The 18583-nt window shown below is 33.1% G+C and overlaps 1 protein-coding gene across 9 annotated transcripts in view; it reads left to right on the forward strand.

The window, feature by feature from the left end:
• The first annotated feature begins 427 nt into the window (after nucleotides 1-427).
• The window catches only part of LOC145681203 (uncharacterized), a 31518-nt gene continuing 13362 nt past the window's right edge, over nucleotides 428-18583 (forward strand). For 2 of the 9 annotated variants that reach the window (XR_014130740.1, XM_081752713.1), the window contains exons 1-2: nucleotides 773-2035; nucleotides 11807-12357. Coding sequence is in view for 7 of the 9 variants with exons in the window: in XM_081752713.1 (XP_081608839.1) it covers nucleotides 11921-12357 (437 nt within the window). In the remaining 2 variants the exon portion in view is untranslated. Of the gene's footprint in view, nucleotides 724-764; nucleotides 2036-2111; nucleotides 2272-3341; nucleotides 3511-11806; nucleotides 12358-18583 lie in introns of those variants that run through there. The other 7 variants (XM_081752709.1, XM_081752708.1, XM_081752710.1 and 4 more) reach the window with 7 other exon arrangements.

Genomic DNA, 18583 nt, shown 5'->3' on the forward strand with positions numbered 1-18583 from the left:
TCATCGGTTAAAAAAAAAAATAGTTGTGTAACACTAATTCATGCTGAGGCTCCTTCAGTGTCTGCAAATATTCTGCGTACAGTAACGCAACACACACAAAAAAGTAAAAAGTCATTGACTACTATCTCCATTATCGTAATATTCTATTTGCGTTTATGCAAACCGTTAGCGAAATTGTCCGTTGTCTTTCCAAATAATTTTTCATTGACGCCGAAAAAAATTATACTGTACAATTGAAGTTTAAATGGAGCATGATATTAATGAAAACATGTTTTTATTTTAGGCAACGTAACTGTTATCATAAATGTTTTGAATTGTATCGCAAGTACAGCGTTGCTATAACGCAAACAATTACTGAAAGTCTCCATTGCTATTACACAGTCTTCTATCGGGACCAAATAATTTATATCGTCCTGGCACCTTGCGTCTGTGTGAGTCTTTCTCTTGAAACTGAATGTCGTTCTCTGGTGTGATTAGTGATGGGTAAATTCCCGGGAAGATATTTTTCGGGAATATTCCCGGGAAGATTCCTAAAATGGGAATTTATCCGGGAATTTATGTTCAATCAGAGAGAAAATTTCATTCCATTACCATATTATGATTTCAAAAGTAAATTAATTTTTATATCACAGCATATTATTACTGTTGTCCACAGAGGATTCTTTAAAATGTATATTCTGAACGATACCATGTTACTTTATTAACACTTTGTATATTTAGAAAGTACGCATAAATGTATATTTATTTACAATATGTTCTATCAATTAAATGTGTGTTAAAAATTATATAGTAAATTACATAGTAACAGTTTAAATTTATATGTAAGCGGATTTGCTCAACTTGACTCTATTGCTGATATTATAAACACATTAAATTTATAAATGTTATAAACAAATTAGATTGGGTAAATGCTGGAAGATACATGTCTCACCAATTTATCAACATTTGCGCATGGTATTTATGTTAACATAATTTGCAAGATGCTTACTTATCTTTATATTTTAGTACCTAACATTGTCATACACGTTCTAGAAATTCCATACGTTAATTCACATGTAAAAGAAGTCCGAGTACTCCTTAAGAAATTCGAGTCAGAGAGAGGAGACAGACCGACGTCTATTGCTAATTGTAGTTCAGGGTTTACTAATAGTACTTCGTCTCTAATTCTACATAATTCTAAATTACTTTACAAAATAGTTCCTTTTCATCATTTGTAAATTAGCACTTTGCTAATTTTGGCTGTTCTTTAGCATTGGGGCCAGATTTGCACCTACTTTTTTGCGATATTCTATTTCGATGCGTTTCTTTTATGGTTTCATACGTTAAATTACGTTACCAACATTAAATTCAGACAGCGTTGCAGAGCGAGCGTTAGCAAATGAAGGTGGTTTAAAGCCCCGCATGGCACGTTGTTTTCTATTTCGTTACCAACAATTCATTTTCTTTTCTCACATAAATCACTTCTACTTACCTTTCCGTTTTGTATAAATCCCCTAGTGCTCTAAAAAAATGTGTTCGATACTTTCTTGACTACTTGTACATCACTATCAACTCATTTCTTCCGTAAATCATCCTAATTTTTGCTAGTTTTGGTTCCCCAATTCTAAAATATTACCTTACTTTTTAGTGCAAATGAAAATGGAACCTAAAAAATCATATTATTAGTTATATAAAGTATCGTTAAATAATTTAAAATTTTTTAACCTCCAAATTCTTTAAAACCTAGAATTAAATCATAATATATTAAAATAAAGTAATTAGTCATATTGTTCTTATAATTTGGAAGATAAAGTAAAGAAATGAAAATAAATTCCTTCCGGGGAATTTATAGGCCAGGGAAAAAACCCGGGAATATTCCTATTTTTAAATTTCTTCCCACCGGGAATATTCCCACTGCCCATCACTAGGTATGATGAGTTAAAATCTTTTATGCTACAGTTTATATTATCATACATACTATATTAAAAGCCGGGTTAAGTTTAGAGTTGCCCTTCCGCTTTTTATAAAAATTAGGAAAATTTACAGGAGAGATGAGGTAAGAAATGATTTCAAGTTCTTATCTGATGTTTGTGTGTGTAAGTTTGGCAATAAAGTTATGCTTACTACGAGAAAAGATTAGGAAGTGGGTACTACAACTACTACTGCTTATACAATGGATCTGTATAGTAAAACTGCATATTTTAATGTGTTTACTGATTTTTGGTGGTTGGAAACTGGAGGGACAACTCTACATTTAAGCGAAAACTCCTATTGTCAGTGCCGCTCCAGCTGGTATTCTCAAAAACAAAAATTACACTATTAATTTTACCAAAATGGATCAAAACTTCTTTAATTTCAAGCTAACTCGTTCCTACCCAAATCCTACTTGCCTCTATCATATTCTACTAGCAGGATTCTAGAACACAGGTCCCCCTTTCCATTTAGTTGTAATAAAGACCGAAAACAACGTGCCCTGCGGAGCTCTATCCCGCCTTCGCTCACGCTCGCTCGGCAATACTATTTGAAATTAATATTAAACTTTGGTACAGAAAAGAGCATTTATTCCGAACTGGGGCGTCCGCTTTCGCGACGTGTTTTCGCTGTTATCTCTTTTCCACACTTTCTGCAATTTGTTATTGGGTTTATTAATCCGTGCTCTTCACAACTTTTAAAAGATTTTGCTCGTTATCAACGTATTGCTTCACAAGTGTTAAAACTGTTGGTTCATTGCCCTTGTACATTCCCATGTTGATAACATAAATGCTCGTTTCTTTCCCACAATGCATCTGTTCAGTTACCTTGCGCCGAGTACTTCCCTCCGCTCGTCGTATAGTTCCATGTTTATAACCGCTTACAACAAATAAACAGATTTTTTGATACTCTTGTATATTATCAAGCACACAAACGATCAAATTATCCATATCTTTCCTGTAAATATAAAAAAAATTGCTGGAAGTGGACGCCCTACTTTGGAACTTAACCCCAGAAAGGAATCAACCTAGCTGCTAACCTATATAGGGAGGACCTGTGTTCTAGAACCTTTCCTATTCTACTCTATCCTAGTTTACTATACTTTTTTAAAGCAGTCCTACTTTTCGATTCGCAGGTGGGGCGTGTATTGTCAGGTTTTCCCAATTCCCCATATCAGCCATAGATAAAACGAGTTTTTATTTGTTGGTAGGATCTATATCTGGGACACCAATGTCTTAACCGGTAGTGATTTTAGAGGAAAAAGAAGAAAATATGCTAACTTGAGTTGGTATAATTTCTAAATTCACAATGTGCCAACGTGTATTTGTATATAAATGAAGTATATGTTTTACGCATAAATTTCTTATTTCATACAGTTTTTCTCATTGTAGCCTACATATTTTTTTCCGTGTCGTATGAGAAGATCCTACTTAACATTGATGAAACTCACAGGATCCACCAGAAATAATTGTTGAAACAAATAAATACTCTTACGACTTGCGTTTAAATATTCGGTCCAATAAAAGGAGATTGAATGCAAAATAGACAAATGAATCTGTGGTAAGTGGCTACCAAAGAGTATGAATGTTATGTACCTAAGTTACATAGTGCGAATCTGGTAGAGAACCGCCGAAGTTCGCTTGCACGTCCGTAGGACCATGGGCATCAAAATCACTGCATTTGCTTATAAGCGATAAAAGTGGTAAATCGCGACAAAGGCATTCCCATTTTTTTTTAACCTTGATATTTATTTGATGGAGGGCAGGATTTGCGTAGAATCATGAAGAGATTTATAATTTCGCTAATTTATATTAATGCTATGTTTGATTAGTTTCTATACATTTGGCCTCTTTCGTCTAAATGACCTTTCTTCTATATTAAAGCAGTTAGGTTTCTAAACCTAGATACGGAAAAATTATGTATCATACAGCACATGAAGGTTTGACGTTTCCTCTTTATTTTGTGTGTCTAATTTTGTATTGGAAGAATATGGCAATATCAAAAATGTCATTACGTATTGCATTAAATTCACAAAATATAATAGGTTAACGAGACATATATGCAACAAGGGATCACGTGCACTATACATATTGTATTTTGCTTATTTATAATAGTGTTTGAAAAAAATCAGCATTTCACCTCACTACATTGTAACGATTCATGATGTGAACCCTTTATAAAAAATGGGAAAATGTAAGCAAGTTTCTTTAGAGAAGTGGTGGTAGAATTGTTAGAATTCTAGAATTTTGCATAAATTTGTTTTCGTAAAATTAGGGCAGAAATTCTATATCTTCCAAAGTTTCCTCCAGCGGGTCCAATCCTTTGTACAATCAGTCGCTCGTAAATAATTTTCATAAGTTCCAAAGAAATAGCTTGCTGCTCGTAGTTTTGTTGTACAGTATGATAAAATTGACTAAGAGCATTGAAATGTTTGAAGTTGCTCTGTATCAAAAAGAACTTTCGTTAAATTTTTCTTTGAAATTTAAGGATATGACATCGTCAGAGATATTGTTTTGCCATTTTTCTCGTAAGACAATGTGAACGTCGCTATCGGGTAAAAATACCAAGAGAGCAGTAAGAATTATTGCGCATCGTGTACTATCCATTACATATAAATGGGCCCCTGATTTCGCGGGCTGCCCTGACGTTCACTCAAAACTTATATTGCGATACTTAAGACACACAAGTTTTCTTTGAACTGTGTTGTGAAAAAAAAAGAAAAAGGAATCGATGAAATAGTGCTTATTTTGTTGTACTCTTTTTGTAGATTAATGTTTATAGGACTATATATTGGATTGGAAACAATATCACGTTAAATAATTTTCTAACTACGATATGTAGACTGTAAGTTGGGAAAAGTTCAGTTTTCATTACTTGATACTTTTGTGTATTAAAAATAAATCTCTGACGTTCTGATCTGTTTTACCGTTGTAGATTGAGAAACGTGTAGAACACAGTTCGAAAATTTGGAATTGTAGTGTTCCAGATATGTGAAACTTTTAACGAAAAAGAATTTACTTGGTAGCAGGGTTGGCTGGTTTAAACCTTGGTTAAAACCAGCTGGTTGTTTCAAGAAAACCAGCTGGTTTAAACCAAAAAACGAAAAATGTCCGTAAAAGTGTAAGTATTCGTAAAATCTTGATGAACACACATTTCTGGGTTATCACGTTTCACTCCCCATATATTATTCGTACTATATTCAGACCTAAATTCCCCATTCTTTACTCAAAGAGATTATATTACTAAAACAACTTTTTTATGTAACTTTATGGATGTTTTTTTTTGTGATTTTTTATACTTTGTTATAATTTTTATGCAACCAAAGAAAAATTATAAACATTGTTTCATTTTAATAATGTTTACTATTGATGAAATACATCGAAATGCCGTACTTTTTTGGGAGGGGTTCATACAAAACCCACGAGAGGCAATTATTAAAAGAAGAAGAATTTTTGGTAACTATTTATGTATAAATAGGCCAGAGCTAAAGTGGACTCAAATAATTCGTATCTTTATTTACTTTTCGTACTGATATGCAAAGTAAGTCGTTATATTTCAACTTGGACTTATAAAAGTCGTAGTGAACTGACTTGGACTAAATTAGTTCTTCTGTACTCTGTAGTACTTTGAAATTGTCCATATGTAATTCTGTATAAAGGATCCACTTGTGCAATTGTTTATCTTTTTCTCCTTCTGTACTAATGACTCTTGACGATTATATTAACAAATATGTAAAAATCACTCAACGCATTTTTACCAGGAGTCCTTCGTGAGTGAATCGCCAGACATATCGAATTTGTGGCATATTAATCCCGGTTTCAAGTTCAAATGGAGGACAATTTCTCTTAGATGTAAGCCGAGGAGCTGTTTGGATTCCGCTTTAAGCTTGTGACCCCTTCCAACATTACCCGGTTGTTGCATACTAACACTAAAGCGCAACAAGATTACTTCTGTCCATATGTGATATAAATACATATTGCAAGTTATATTGTGACAGGACACGCTGCCCCATCAGCATTTGTGTACCCGTTGTTTTCGCAAGTTTTGCGTTTCGCTCACTTCGAGCGGTGTGACTGAGCGCTCTGCTCAGTAACCTTGTGAACACCACCAATGTTGTCTAAACTTCAATGGCAACATTGTCAACACATGATCATGAGCAGCAGTGTGAATCGACAGCAATTGGGCTGGTTGAAGGAGAATAATAAAAGAAGAATGCAATTATGAAGAATTATTTGTAAGTGAATAATAGAACAAGAATTGTTAAAGGACTTCTTTTGTTTTAACCTGCCGGTAAAGGTAAGAAAACTAAATGTGCTCGAAAAATAACAAGTAAGCCATATTCGTGAAGAAGCCAGCCACTGCCAGTAAACATCGCATGTCACGTACTAATGTTAACGAAAAGAATTAAAACGAACGATATGTGTATACGGATACGACACACTAAAGCATGCTTAGCATTCGTAACATTATAGAATTATTTTGATATTACCGTAAAAACATATGCGCATATAAAAGGTAAATTTACAATATTGATCATTATTTATGTAAGCCGATGTAATATTCATTTCAAATACCTCACTCATAACCTAATCTATTTTATTGGATACTGCATATCAGTGCTACAAAAAGTAAATATAAAGTTTCTTGCGCCAGTCAATATTAGTAGAGGTTGATAATTTGTATACACTGTAAAGGATCAGTAAATATAGAACGTCGTGCATATAATGAGCGCATAATAAGAACGCATAATAAGAACGCATTACTTTGCATTGAGTTCTTTTACTCTTAAGCTCAAGTTTGAAACATATATCCACAAAAAGCGCTTAGGCCTATATAATAGCGGAATATTACTTCAAATTATAGCTATAAAAATATCTAACAACCACAGTAGTGATATAACATCGTTAAATAACTGCATTATTTCTGAAAACTGTGCTAGCTAACATATTTATCTGTGAAGAATGTTTGAAATATCAGTAATAAGTTGAATTCAATTTAAAAAAAAGTTCGCCAGTCGTGACTATCAAGTGTCAATCAGTTAGTCACTTTGCATTCAAATTAGTATTTCACTAGTGAATCATCTGTTCAGGCAAAGACAGAACTGAAGATAGAAACAATTATACCAAGCGGCAAGTATAATATAATAGTTTAGTGCATCCGTAAAAAGGAAATAATTAAACATAATAAATGAATAATAAATACAAATGTAAATAAGAGATCAAACTTCTTTCTAGACATTTGAAATAACATAATTTGCTACTGTCGTCTGGACTTCCATTTATTCTGAAAAGACTTTTAGAAATATAGTAGAGAAACCTTATTGCATGTACTACTATTATTTTTGTTGTATATAGTATTTTGTATGTTTCCTTGTTTTATATATTTTATTTCTTTTGAGTACTTGTCAATCTCATTTTTATGTTGAACGAAATTAATAATTAAAATCAGTGATGTTATCAAATCATTATTAAAGCGACTGTTTACGCCAAAATATTGTTCGTTTGTGGTGAGCATTATCTGTTGTGTATATGAATACTATTTTGTGATAGAATGTGGTATTATAGAAACAAATATAGTAAATAAATACGTAGGGTTTTTAATAACAAGTTTACGCAAGTGTATTCTGAAACTTTTGAGTCTAGATTGCATCATCTCTCTACGTCCACACTACGTCTGACAACTTCGTGAATTACAACATTGTGATTATTTGTATTGAAGGCTCGAATGGTAAGTTGTCGATTACGACCGAAGAGTGTTGTAGTATTAATATTAGTATTCTTATTTGAGTTCACTATTTCTTGATACACTTTTTTTCGGAGCGTGCGCTCCTGCTACCGAGACTCCGGATAACGGGAGGTTATTAAAATTTTGTTTCATATTTTAATCACTAATAATCTCCACCGTTACCGTCACCGTTACAATAGAAACAAAAAAATCTGGTTTAAACCAAAAAAAAAGTTTAAACAAAAAAAAGTTTTTTTGTTTTTTTCAATACAAACCATGGTTTTTGCCAACACTGCTTGGTAGAGTATGTATTAAAATGAAAAGAAAAGTGTTTATCCCAACATTCTGTGCAGTGAGTGGAGAGTCATGTGGCAGCTTAGCCTTTGAATTCCCCGGCATTATATACGTAACTGGAATTGCAGCAACGCTGTACGGACCATCTGGTGCTGTTTTGTCGCATTAAGGAAGCTCGCAGCTGGAGCCTACATCATATGAATGTAATAGGAAAAAATGTAATGTCTCATGACCTTTTACATCAATCTTAATAACAATAGCAATGGATGAACTATCTCAATGAAACATCGAAATGAAACTTTGCATAGCACATCCAAAAATCTATTAATCTAATTACTTCATTCGTTTTCGCCACATGTTGACTTATCGCTGCTGCTATCTTTCTGAACATGTATTATTCACAATGGCTCCATTTGTACTTTAAGATCTATCAGTATCCACATTTTCGAGATTACAAACATGTTAAAGGTAAAAAAGAAATGTAGCCTTGGCAATCACGTTTTCACCCAAGTTGTTCTGCAATCAATTCCCCGGCCGAATGTACCAGATCAACATGGGTGTTATCTTTTCCTTCATTGAATGAGAACAATATGGAATGTGTAGGTGACGAGGGCTGTTTATGGTATATTGTAAATGAGGAAGTACTGATGATGTTTTCAACATTTCCCTACGGTTAGTATACGTCAAATAAGTACACACACACATATACTCACATCATACAGGGTGTCCGAGAACTCCTTCCCTGATTACAGAAATTGATAACTCAGGCTAGAAATAAGATAGAAATATGAAACTGGTGTTGAATTGTTTACAAACTATAAAAGTTTTGGTCACATCAGTACACTTCCACATGAGCACACTTGGTAGCACGTAGCACATCTAGGCGATATTCAATTTCCATCCACCGTGTCTGCTGAGGTTCTTGGTCGACCAGACCTCGGAAGGTCAGCAACCGACCCTGTGTTCTTGAACTTCTCATACCAGGCTTTAATGCTCTTGACATCAGGTGGAGTCCTCCCAAATGTTGTCTGGAACTGTCTCTGCACCGTGGTTGGTGATCGTGTCTCATGGTACCACAGGATACACTGTGCCTTCTCCTGGTTGGTTGGCATGGCTTCTTGGGCTTCTTACTTACGTACTACAAACCTAAAACAAACAAAATTGAGACTTGGTAAAACAGGACAAACCTAACACAGACAAAAACTTTTATAGTTTGTAAACAATTCAACACCAGTTTCATATTTCTATCTTATTTCTAGCCTGAGTTATTAATTTCTGTAATCAGGGAAGGACTTCTCGGACACCCTGTATGTGTTGATTGCAATAAAACGGGCAAACGTGCATTTATATTTTCTGGAGTATTTTTCGATTTTTCATTCAAAGATATGCCTATTTGTTCTTGAAGAAAGACACTTTAAGATCCTTTTATAAGTGTTTCTTTTTTTTAAAGATTTTAATAATACACCGCAGCAATTCAGAGATAATGATGTCTCAACTTTCACTGACTAACATTAAAATTACTAAGTATTGAGTAATGAAATTTTCAGGACTTAAAGTTAATAGATGGACCTACATATCGCGTACGAGAAATTATTTTACGATTTCTTTTCCGATATATAGTCGTATGAACATTAACCAACCAAAAGAGTGCAATAACATAAGCACTCTTTCATTAATTCCTATTTTTCTCAGTTCTCAGTACAAAGAAAAGTTTCATATCTTAAGTATTGAAATAACGACATTTTAACAATAACTAACGAGATACGACAATGCAATATAAATTTCGAATGATCATCAGGTTAGCATTACGAAGTGAAGGGCGTATCTTTATGAAATGGATAGTAGTAACTAAATTACGGTATCGGAAATCTTGAGTATAATACAAGATTGCTAACTTCGTGCAAGTATTAAGGAAAATATAAAATAAATTTTGAATTGGAACATGTCGCTATCTCCGTATGTTCCGTCGCTTCTTATATATACGTGGTTAACACTCAGTGTTAATATGAGCTCCTCCGTGGTTAAGCGGTTAGCGTACGCACCTTTGGCGTGGGGGACCCGGGTTTAATTTCTGGCCTGAGCTCATTTGGCTTTGATTCCACGTTAATCAGTGGGTCCACGTCTCATAAAGCTTCGATGCTAAAAGGGACGTTAAACTCAAAATCAACTCAACTTAGTGTGTTAATATCATTCGAGTAATGAACTGTGGCAGTTGTGAGATCAGAAGACCCTGACAGTGTAAGAAATACTGCTGAAACTCTGGTAAGCCTAGTTGATTCCTATTGGAAAAATCCTTCCGGGCGATTTCGTTTTTCCTGGAAGAGGCATTCACTATCGTAGAACTAACTCCTTCGGCGGTTTAGGAGAATGTTGTTTCACTACTATTATATAAAGTACCAAAAGGCGCACACGGCTCAAACCAGTATTTATAAAACATGGGGAAAATACTATACAGTTGTTTGTATGGTAGAAAAAATTGCTTTTTCTATCTATATAAGAGAGATATCTGTTTAAATCTGAAGGAACCTTTTAATGTGAACAGGCATTTATTTTAGTAAAATAAAATTGTTTAAAGTTTTGGTTAAGTAAAAATATAACACATTTCTCTCACCTTTATATCTCACTTTAATTTACAAAAGAATTCGGACTTGTAGTTAGCATATATGCCAATAAGGCTCTTCGGTGTTAAGATCTTGTGATGTGGATCTTGATGTTTAAATATCGAAGAACTGAATTACATCGAAAATAAAAATGACATTGTTTTACGAAATGCTTCAGTTCTCTAAAATATACCGTATACCTATGCTCTTAGTACTTTTTTCTTTCGTTAATTTAAGGTAGTTGTACGCTAGACGAGAATGAGATTGTTATAGGCCCAATTACATCTCTATTTAATATCTCTCTAGATGCTCTTTAGATAAGCCTGTACGCCTTATGTGCGAAAGATTGGTTTATTTCTAGTAAGAACATTTGCTGTTAGGATCCAGCATTAACCAGTAGGTCGATGTTTCACATAACTTTGCTACCAAAATTTGCACTAAACACCAATACGCCTAATTATCCGATAAATACCATAAGTTGCTGTATAGAAAATAATCCAATTACAATTAAATTTTCGAAATCGAAAATACCAAAATATTAAAGGAAATTAGAGCACGCAATAACGACGCAAATTAAGTTTAAATAGAAATTGCTAGAGCTAAATGTATTTGATTAAGGATGAGAGGCTGGAGACAAGTAGATCTGTCTTTAAGATATTATAATACGTCTTGAAAATGTAAACCATTTCTAAGTAAAATTTGTATAGCATTGTTTTTCATATTTTATTTAAGAAATATAAGCTAGGTATGTAGCACAGTTTCCTGTCTTCAGGCAATACTGATCGTACGTAGAGAATTCATTACTTTAAGAAAAAGAGAGAAAGAAGGCAATAATCGTACTTAGATAAAATGTATTTACGTATAATAAGAAAGATTATTTATATATATAACATAAACTATTTATTAAATATAGGTAGTTTTTGTTAAATATAGTTAGTTATCAGGAAAATAGGTTAGTTTTCGATTTATCAAGAGAGAAAAGAAAGAAAAATCGGATATTAATTGCTTTTCAGTAGTTCGTTGTGCTTCTGTATTTTTGGTATTTAGATCTATCGTTATTATTTTATTAGTAACAACATTTCAAAAATTTTAAGATACTTGTTCCAGTACCTTTTATATCCCTAGTCTGATACCAAACCATACCACCCACAAATCAATTTCATATGAACTGGCATTTATTTTGGTGTTTCCCCCAGCTTCGTGATAAATAAAACGAATATTTTTCTTATTCCTTTCAGATTTGTGTTTTTTCCTTGAACATTGAATGCTGAAGATTTCAAATCTCAAACTTGAACAATTTTTTGTATTAACGAAACAGCTTCTCATTATTTCAACGTTGTAATAAAATTGAAATGGAAACAAACAACGTTCCTATTAAAGCTGAAGTGGAAACGGAAATCGTGTTATCTCAAGAATGTAATTATGAACTTTGTAGTAGCAGCTCTGACGATCATAAAGATCCTCTTGCAATACGCTTGGAATGCAAGGAACGAGAAAGTACAACGGAGGGAGAGAATTTCGCTCCAGAAAGTAATGAGGATAAAACAATATCAGATTGGAAACTAACATCTAAAGCAATGTGTTTGATCAAGCGTTTGTCAACAGTTGAGGTACCTGTAAATTCCAATAGTTTTCACAGTAACATCAAGCCAAATTCCTCCGATTTAACAGACAGCACAGAAGAGTCAAGCAATCAGATATCTTCCAATATTGGATATAAGAATGATCCCGAAGGGGACGTTCAAGAGAATGATAAGCAATACGCAGGTGTCAATGCTCAGGTTGTCAGGTACGTTTAGATGTGTCTATTTAATAAGAGTTATATTTTGTATATTTATTTTTTCAACTTGCAATACTTCGTTAACTATTCTTTCGTTTAGTTTTAACTGAGTAAATGGAATCGCAAACTTGAATAAATAAATAAAAAAAGAGAGAGAAAAAAAAAACAAACGCATCCTAATGTTTAGCTTATAAGTTCAAGTGAGCAATACTTGATCCGTAACGAAATGTCATCAAGTTCAAACTTTAGGTTTTCTTGCTTCATTTTTTAATAATGACTAGTCACATCATAGTTTATGAGAAGCATTGCAAACGATGCCTTATAATCGTTAAATGAGTTGGCAGGCAAGTACTTTTTTATACTTGTATGTGCTGTGGCCTCTTTATTAAATAATAAGGTATTAATTTTTTGAATGATTGGCAATATGCAGTTGATTAACTCAAACTATCTTCGTGTGGTGGTTTGAATTGTATTTTAAGGAACATTTGTTGTTCTACTGTTACTGTGAATGAAGGGAACGTTTGAGTGATTAACCATAGGGATTCACACTTTAATAAACAACAAAATGTCAGCGTTCTCTGTGTTCTCTACATTTCACCACGTCAAATTCAATTCAAGTTGCGTGTAACTAAATAACACATAGAAGAAATGACAAGATATGTATGCTCTTTCTCAGCAAATGTTGCTTGGACCTCGATGAGAGAAAGTGACGGTGGATTACAGTGGTTGCAAAGAGTGTTAAGTCATAGTAATACACGGAGGGTTGAAGTAGATACGGACTTACTAGACCGTGGATGTGACACGGATGAGGTTTCTATTGAACCATGCCGTCTCGAATATATACATCACTTAAATAATCCAGAGCCCTTTATGCTATTTAAATTTACGTATTGGCTTAAAAGTGTAGAGTAACTGCTAGATGGATTTCTAGATAAATTGCGCACAAAATCAAATTAATAATTTAGTTGACTAAAGTTTTTTTTAATTAGCACAGTGCTTTGTTTAAATATTCGTTTCTCAATTTATTTTGAACCAAACTTACGAATTTGGTTTATTCTTTAACACTAAATCTAAAATATATTTGATGGTTTTCAGCTTTTTTTGGTTTCACTGGTATTAAAATATTAAAGTAGACAATAGTTACACGATACTAATCTTACACGTCCCAGGCGTGAGTAGTAATGCTTACTTTTAAATTTGTCATCGATATTTCAGGTACAAACGTCGAACTCCTTTTATTGGGTATTTTTGGCTAATCTCGAGTGTTTGGTTTTTGTCATTTTATTGATGGCACTTCGTTGAATTTACTACTAACTAATTAAACGTGGAGCTAGCACGAAACTTCTCACGTAATAGATATAAATATTATTTCTAATTCAGCAGTAAGCGGAGAAACGAAAGTAAAAAAAAAAAAAAAAAAACGGGACAGGATGCTTTGAAAAAATTATTAATTGGACAGGATGCAGATATGTGGTGATCTTTGTCCCCATTTCCGCAAAAAAAAAAAAAAAAAAAAAAAAAATAAAGTTATATGTCTAGATTGTATAACTGTATGCGTAAATTGTTGTTGGTCTAAACAGTAACAGGTAATACAAGATAATTGGTAGCATCTTTAAGTAAGAGATGCACCGACTTCTCACTATTTTGACGAAAATTTATTTTTCACAAATGTACGAGTGTTTGAAACCAATGACTTGTTTACATTTTCGCTTCGGTTTTACCTTTAACCTTGAATTATAGTTTTACCCCACGCCAAATTGTGCTTCTTTGCATTACTATAGTCTTTATTTCGTGTAAATATCTTTTCGGAAAGACCATTCATTCAGTTCTAGCATTTGTTTCAGTTCATCTGGTATTGTCTAGATTTTTGTCCCATTCTCGTATTTCTTTTCCGACATCAGACAAAAATTCAAGACTCATACAACCCACAGAGAAATAAAGTCAGCTAATTTTTAGTGTAATACGAGCTATTAGTTTTCGGTGGATAAAAATCCTAACAAAAAAAGTGTGAAGAGAATGCTAGAAGTTGTAATACCAGAAACACATCTTTAATAAGGAGGGCAATTTCTATTTACGTAATAGGAGCGATAACTAGTTACGGTAGTCGTAGCTATACACAATAACTAGTATACGTATCTGGTAAAAAAAGAATCTATATATTGATATTCCTTTCAATTCGTTTTAGCAACTGTATTAATAAATTAGTGAAGTTAGTTTGTTATCATAAGCACCTATGTCTATATTTATCGGATAATTTCTTAATTAAGATTTTTCTTCTAATGATTTCCTTTTTTGTGTTGGTTATCGATGATTTTACTATTTATGTGTCTAAAAATAAACATACTAGTTCAGCATTTCTGGTATACATAAAAAATATATTTTAGAAATGCATTGTTTTAGAAATGGGTTTGTACTGCGGTTTATTTTGTACTACAGATTTGTGTACACCAAATTCCATACAAGATAGATTCATTGATTTTTAACGGAGTAGATTCCCAATATTCTTGTTTGCTAGTGCCATTTTCTGGAAAAAAACACTTTCAAATGTCATCATGCACCATTTTTCCGTTATTTTATTTATAGTTTTAAGTAGCACTTTTGAAATGCTTTTTCCAATTAATAAAACGTAACTATGGACGAATTATCCTAGGATATCTTTGACTTCTTTTCTAATGTCAGACTCTTTCTATTTCTCTGTCTTATTAACCCACATTTTTCCGAATTAATTTTTGTGGCGAATTTTCTTGGTATTTTTACGGAGTACTCTGTGATGAGGAATAATCACAAAATTCTTGAAATAAATTATCTGCATCCTACGTGTACACTTTTCGGAGGGTGGGTCGAAAATGACACATCGCAAATATCGTTCTTAGTCACAGGTGTCGTTTTCGACCCATTGAGAACATGTGGTAAAGTTTTCAATACGTTGTTCTTCCGAATAAATTTGTTAGTCAGTATCAACTGGAATAAGTGTTTACATTAATTCAAATTTATTAATTTAGTTATTACATTTTCGTCAGAGACATGTTGTTTTGATAGATCTACAATGTTTGAACAGTTTATAGAGCATTGTTCTCAAATTTCTTCTAAGAAACATTTAGATAATAACTGTATGATTTATATATACGTGAAAATACATTTTACACCATTTTGTATCTACACTAGCGCACCAATGATGGATATTTATGGCTGAGAGTGAAACGCGTCGAAACATTTGTCATGCAGAAATATTTTGCATTTAACATTGTTTCATTTTTGCAAATCTTCAGATCCTGCTTAAACTTGAAACCATTACTTTATGATCTATGTTGTTATACCTGAGAATGGTATCTGAAGATTTAGAAGTTGCAACATCCACTTCAGGCCCAGGCTTTAAATTCCAAAATTTCCTTAAAATTACCTTGCAAATGCTTATGTGCTATTGTGGAGGGTCACCAGTATATCCAGCCTTCCTTCCAAGTATACAACAGTTTACGGTAACAACCTTTAGCATCCAGACTATGAACGGGAAATACCACTTCATTTCATGACTGAAAGAGCGATAGAGCTGCAGGTTTGGTCCAGTTTGTCCGCTCTACACATGTTTGCATTATAGTCGGAAACCAGTGCTGACATTTGCACCAGGATCCGCTTACCAGACGAAGGAGAACGGATTGATGTTGTCTTCAGTGGTTGGGCACCGTGGTAGAAATAATTGACTTCGTCCCGTCGTTGCAAAATTCTTGTGTGAATTGTAGCTGTTGCTAGGTGTGTATGTGGCCGTAGGCGTGTGATGGGTACCTTTATTTAACACAGTGATAGACTCCGCTCACTATTAGAGTCCCAAACTTCCAACGGGAATTGGATTTTATGCCAAACTAGGTTGAATTTGGCCTTGGTTTCCACGTGTATATATCATAGCGTATGATCAGTATGTTGAAGAATTCATAATACTCAGACTCCGTAGAATTTGGCCTTGAGTTTCCGTATGAAATTGATTTGTTGTTAAGGGGATATAGCATTTAATGACTATTTTTGACGGAAGTATTGAGACACATGATGTGTGTGTGTGAGGTCGTATGTTTCATGTAGTAGAATCACGTGATGAAAAGTAGGGATTGTGAGTAGGATGATGATGTAAACGGAACGCAGAACGTACACGTATGTGTATGTGTATATCATTCCGTTAGCAGCTGTTCTGAAGGAAGAAAAATCGAATTAAAGATGACATGGTCGATGAATATATTAGGTAAGCTTACTACGCAATCATTGGATCCCTTTAAAAAGATGCGTGATTTAGAGATTTGCGTACCATTTCGTATTGTAGACTTTGAGGTAATTACAGTGATTAATGGAAGGAAGGCATGTGCCACATTTCAAGGAGGACAAAACAGTAATTTTACCAGGACGTTGTACTGGAAAATTAGAAGAAGATAATGGTGCATTATTATCATATTTGCAAAGTGGAAAAATGTGTTTAACATGTAAAGGAATGAAGATTAATTTATCTGGACGTTCCATTCACGATCTTGTATTTACTGAGATTGTATCTTGTTCGTAAATATATGGGACGTGTACAAACAAGACGAAGCATGATTTTTCCACTTCTTCTTCCTTACCGTTCGTACGTGCAAGGATATCCGTATGCATAATGACATTATTCTGTGCATCACTACTGGAATGAAAGGTCTATGAATACTTGTCTACTAACTATGTATACTAAGAACGAGTACTTACTAAATGGTACTTTTCATTGGTACTGGAACATGGTCTTAATTCAATAGAAAACAAATTAATTTGTATTGGATTGGATAGTGACACATTTGAATCAGTGATTCATACCGATTGAGGAATTGTGTTTGGAGCAAAGTTAAATTTGGCAGAATGTTTGAATCTATAAATTTGACACTGTTTGTTTCCGTTTATTTCAACTTTCAAGTGGAAATTACATTAATAAAATCTCTTGGACAGAATAAAAAACTGGTGTTGCGAAAAGTATTGGGTGTAAAATTAGTGATGTTACAGAAGAAAGGAAAGCTTCATGCTCCTCGAAACAGTGTATAATTGAATTCAAGTGATTGGCTTTACTTCTTGGAAATTTTACCGTGAATTGTGCATGCTCTGAAAAACAGTAAAGCTTGCAGTGTTGTGCTACGTGAATATTTTCACTTGTGTACAGATGCTGTTCGTAATCATGAAGAATCGCAGTGTCTTACGTGTAGAAAACTTTCTAGAATTTATACATGTGTGGACGTAGAGAGTATTATAAATGGAATGAACGTCACTTTTCCAAGAGTGTCTCTTCATAATAATAATAAGGAAGGTGATATAAACATGGATGGTGAAAGATTAAAATTGGAAACGAAAGTATTTGGCAAACAAAAACTCATAGACTCACTAACGCGTGAATTATTTGACAGTGCACAAACACAGTCATGGTGGGGGAAACCGATACACAACGTTTGCATTGTATGGATGAGGTGGGCTTCTGTTAAGGAAGAAGGAAATTATTTTTTCACTTATAGTGAGCAGTGTATTTATAAATTTAGTGCATTTAATTTTTAAAGATATAGCGAAACTAAAATGCTTTATTTACAAATAAATTTGTGCTTTCTGTTCGTTTAATGCACTTAAATTTTAGATAAATTTTTATTACTTCAGTAACATTTTACGTTATATGAAAAGAAAATCTTGTAATATTTTCGTTGTGTACTATGAATATTATTTATAATAGTGAATTCACATATTTGAATGTTTTTAAATAAAAGAAAAATTTTCGTATTTGATTTTATTATTATAGAAATCTTTCTAAACTATAATACAATATTTTTTTATTTAAAAAAAATAAAAAATAATTAATATTAAGTTAAAAACAAAATCCTATTATCTTATTACTACTACAAGTATAATATTGAATTCATATACTTCTTTTGATGTACAAAAAAGATTCATTCCGTAGGGTTCAAAGATTCGTTCATTCATTTCATTATTAGTAATTGTATGGTTGTCATTGAATTTTAAAAAAAGTTCTTGATTCTTTTTTTGCATAGTATAGAATCCCTTAATTCAATGAATTTTTTGGGAAAAGTACAAAATACGTTTTTGATATATATACTTAATTACTTAATTGATCATAAAAACATTTATTACTAAATTGAAAAAAACGTAAAACTTTATAAAAAAAAACAAGAGCTGACATACTACTTATTGAATAATAGTATTTACAAAAGAGAGAAGAAAAATTATGGTAAGTACA

The sequence above is a fragment of the Thermobia domestica genome, chromosome 3 (assembly GCF_964235325.1).
Source record: "Thermobia domestica chromosome 3, izTheDome1.hap1.1, whole genome shotgun sequence".
NCBI lineage: Eukaryota > Metazoa > Arthropoda > Insecta > Zygentoma > Lepismatidae > Thermobia > Thermobia domestica.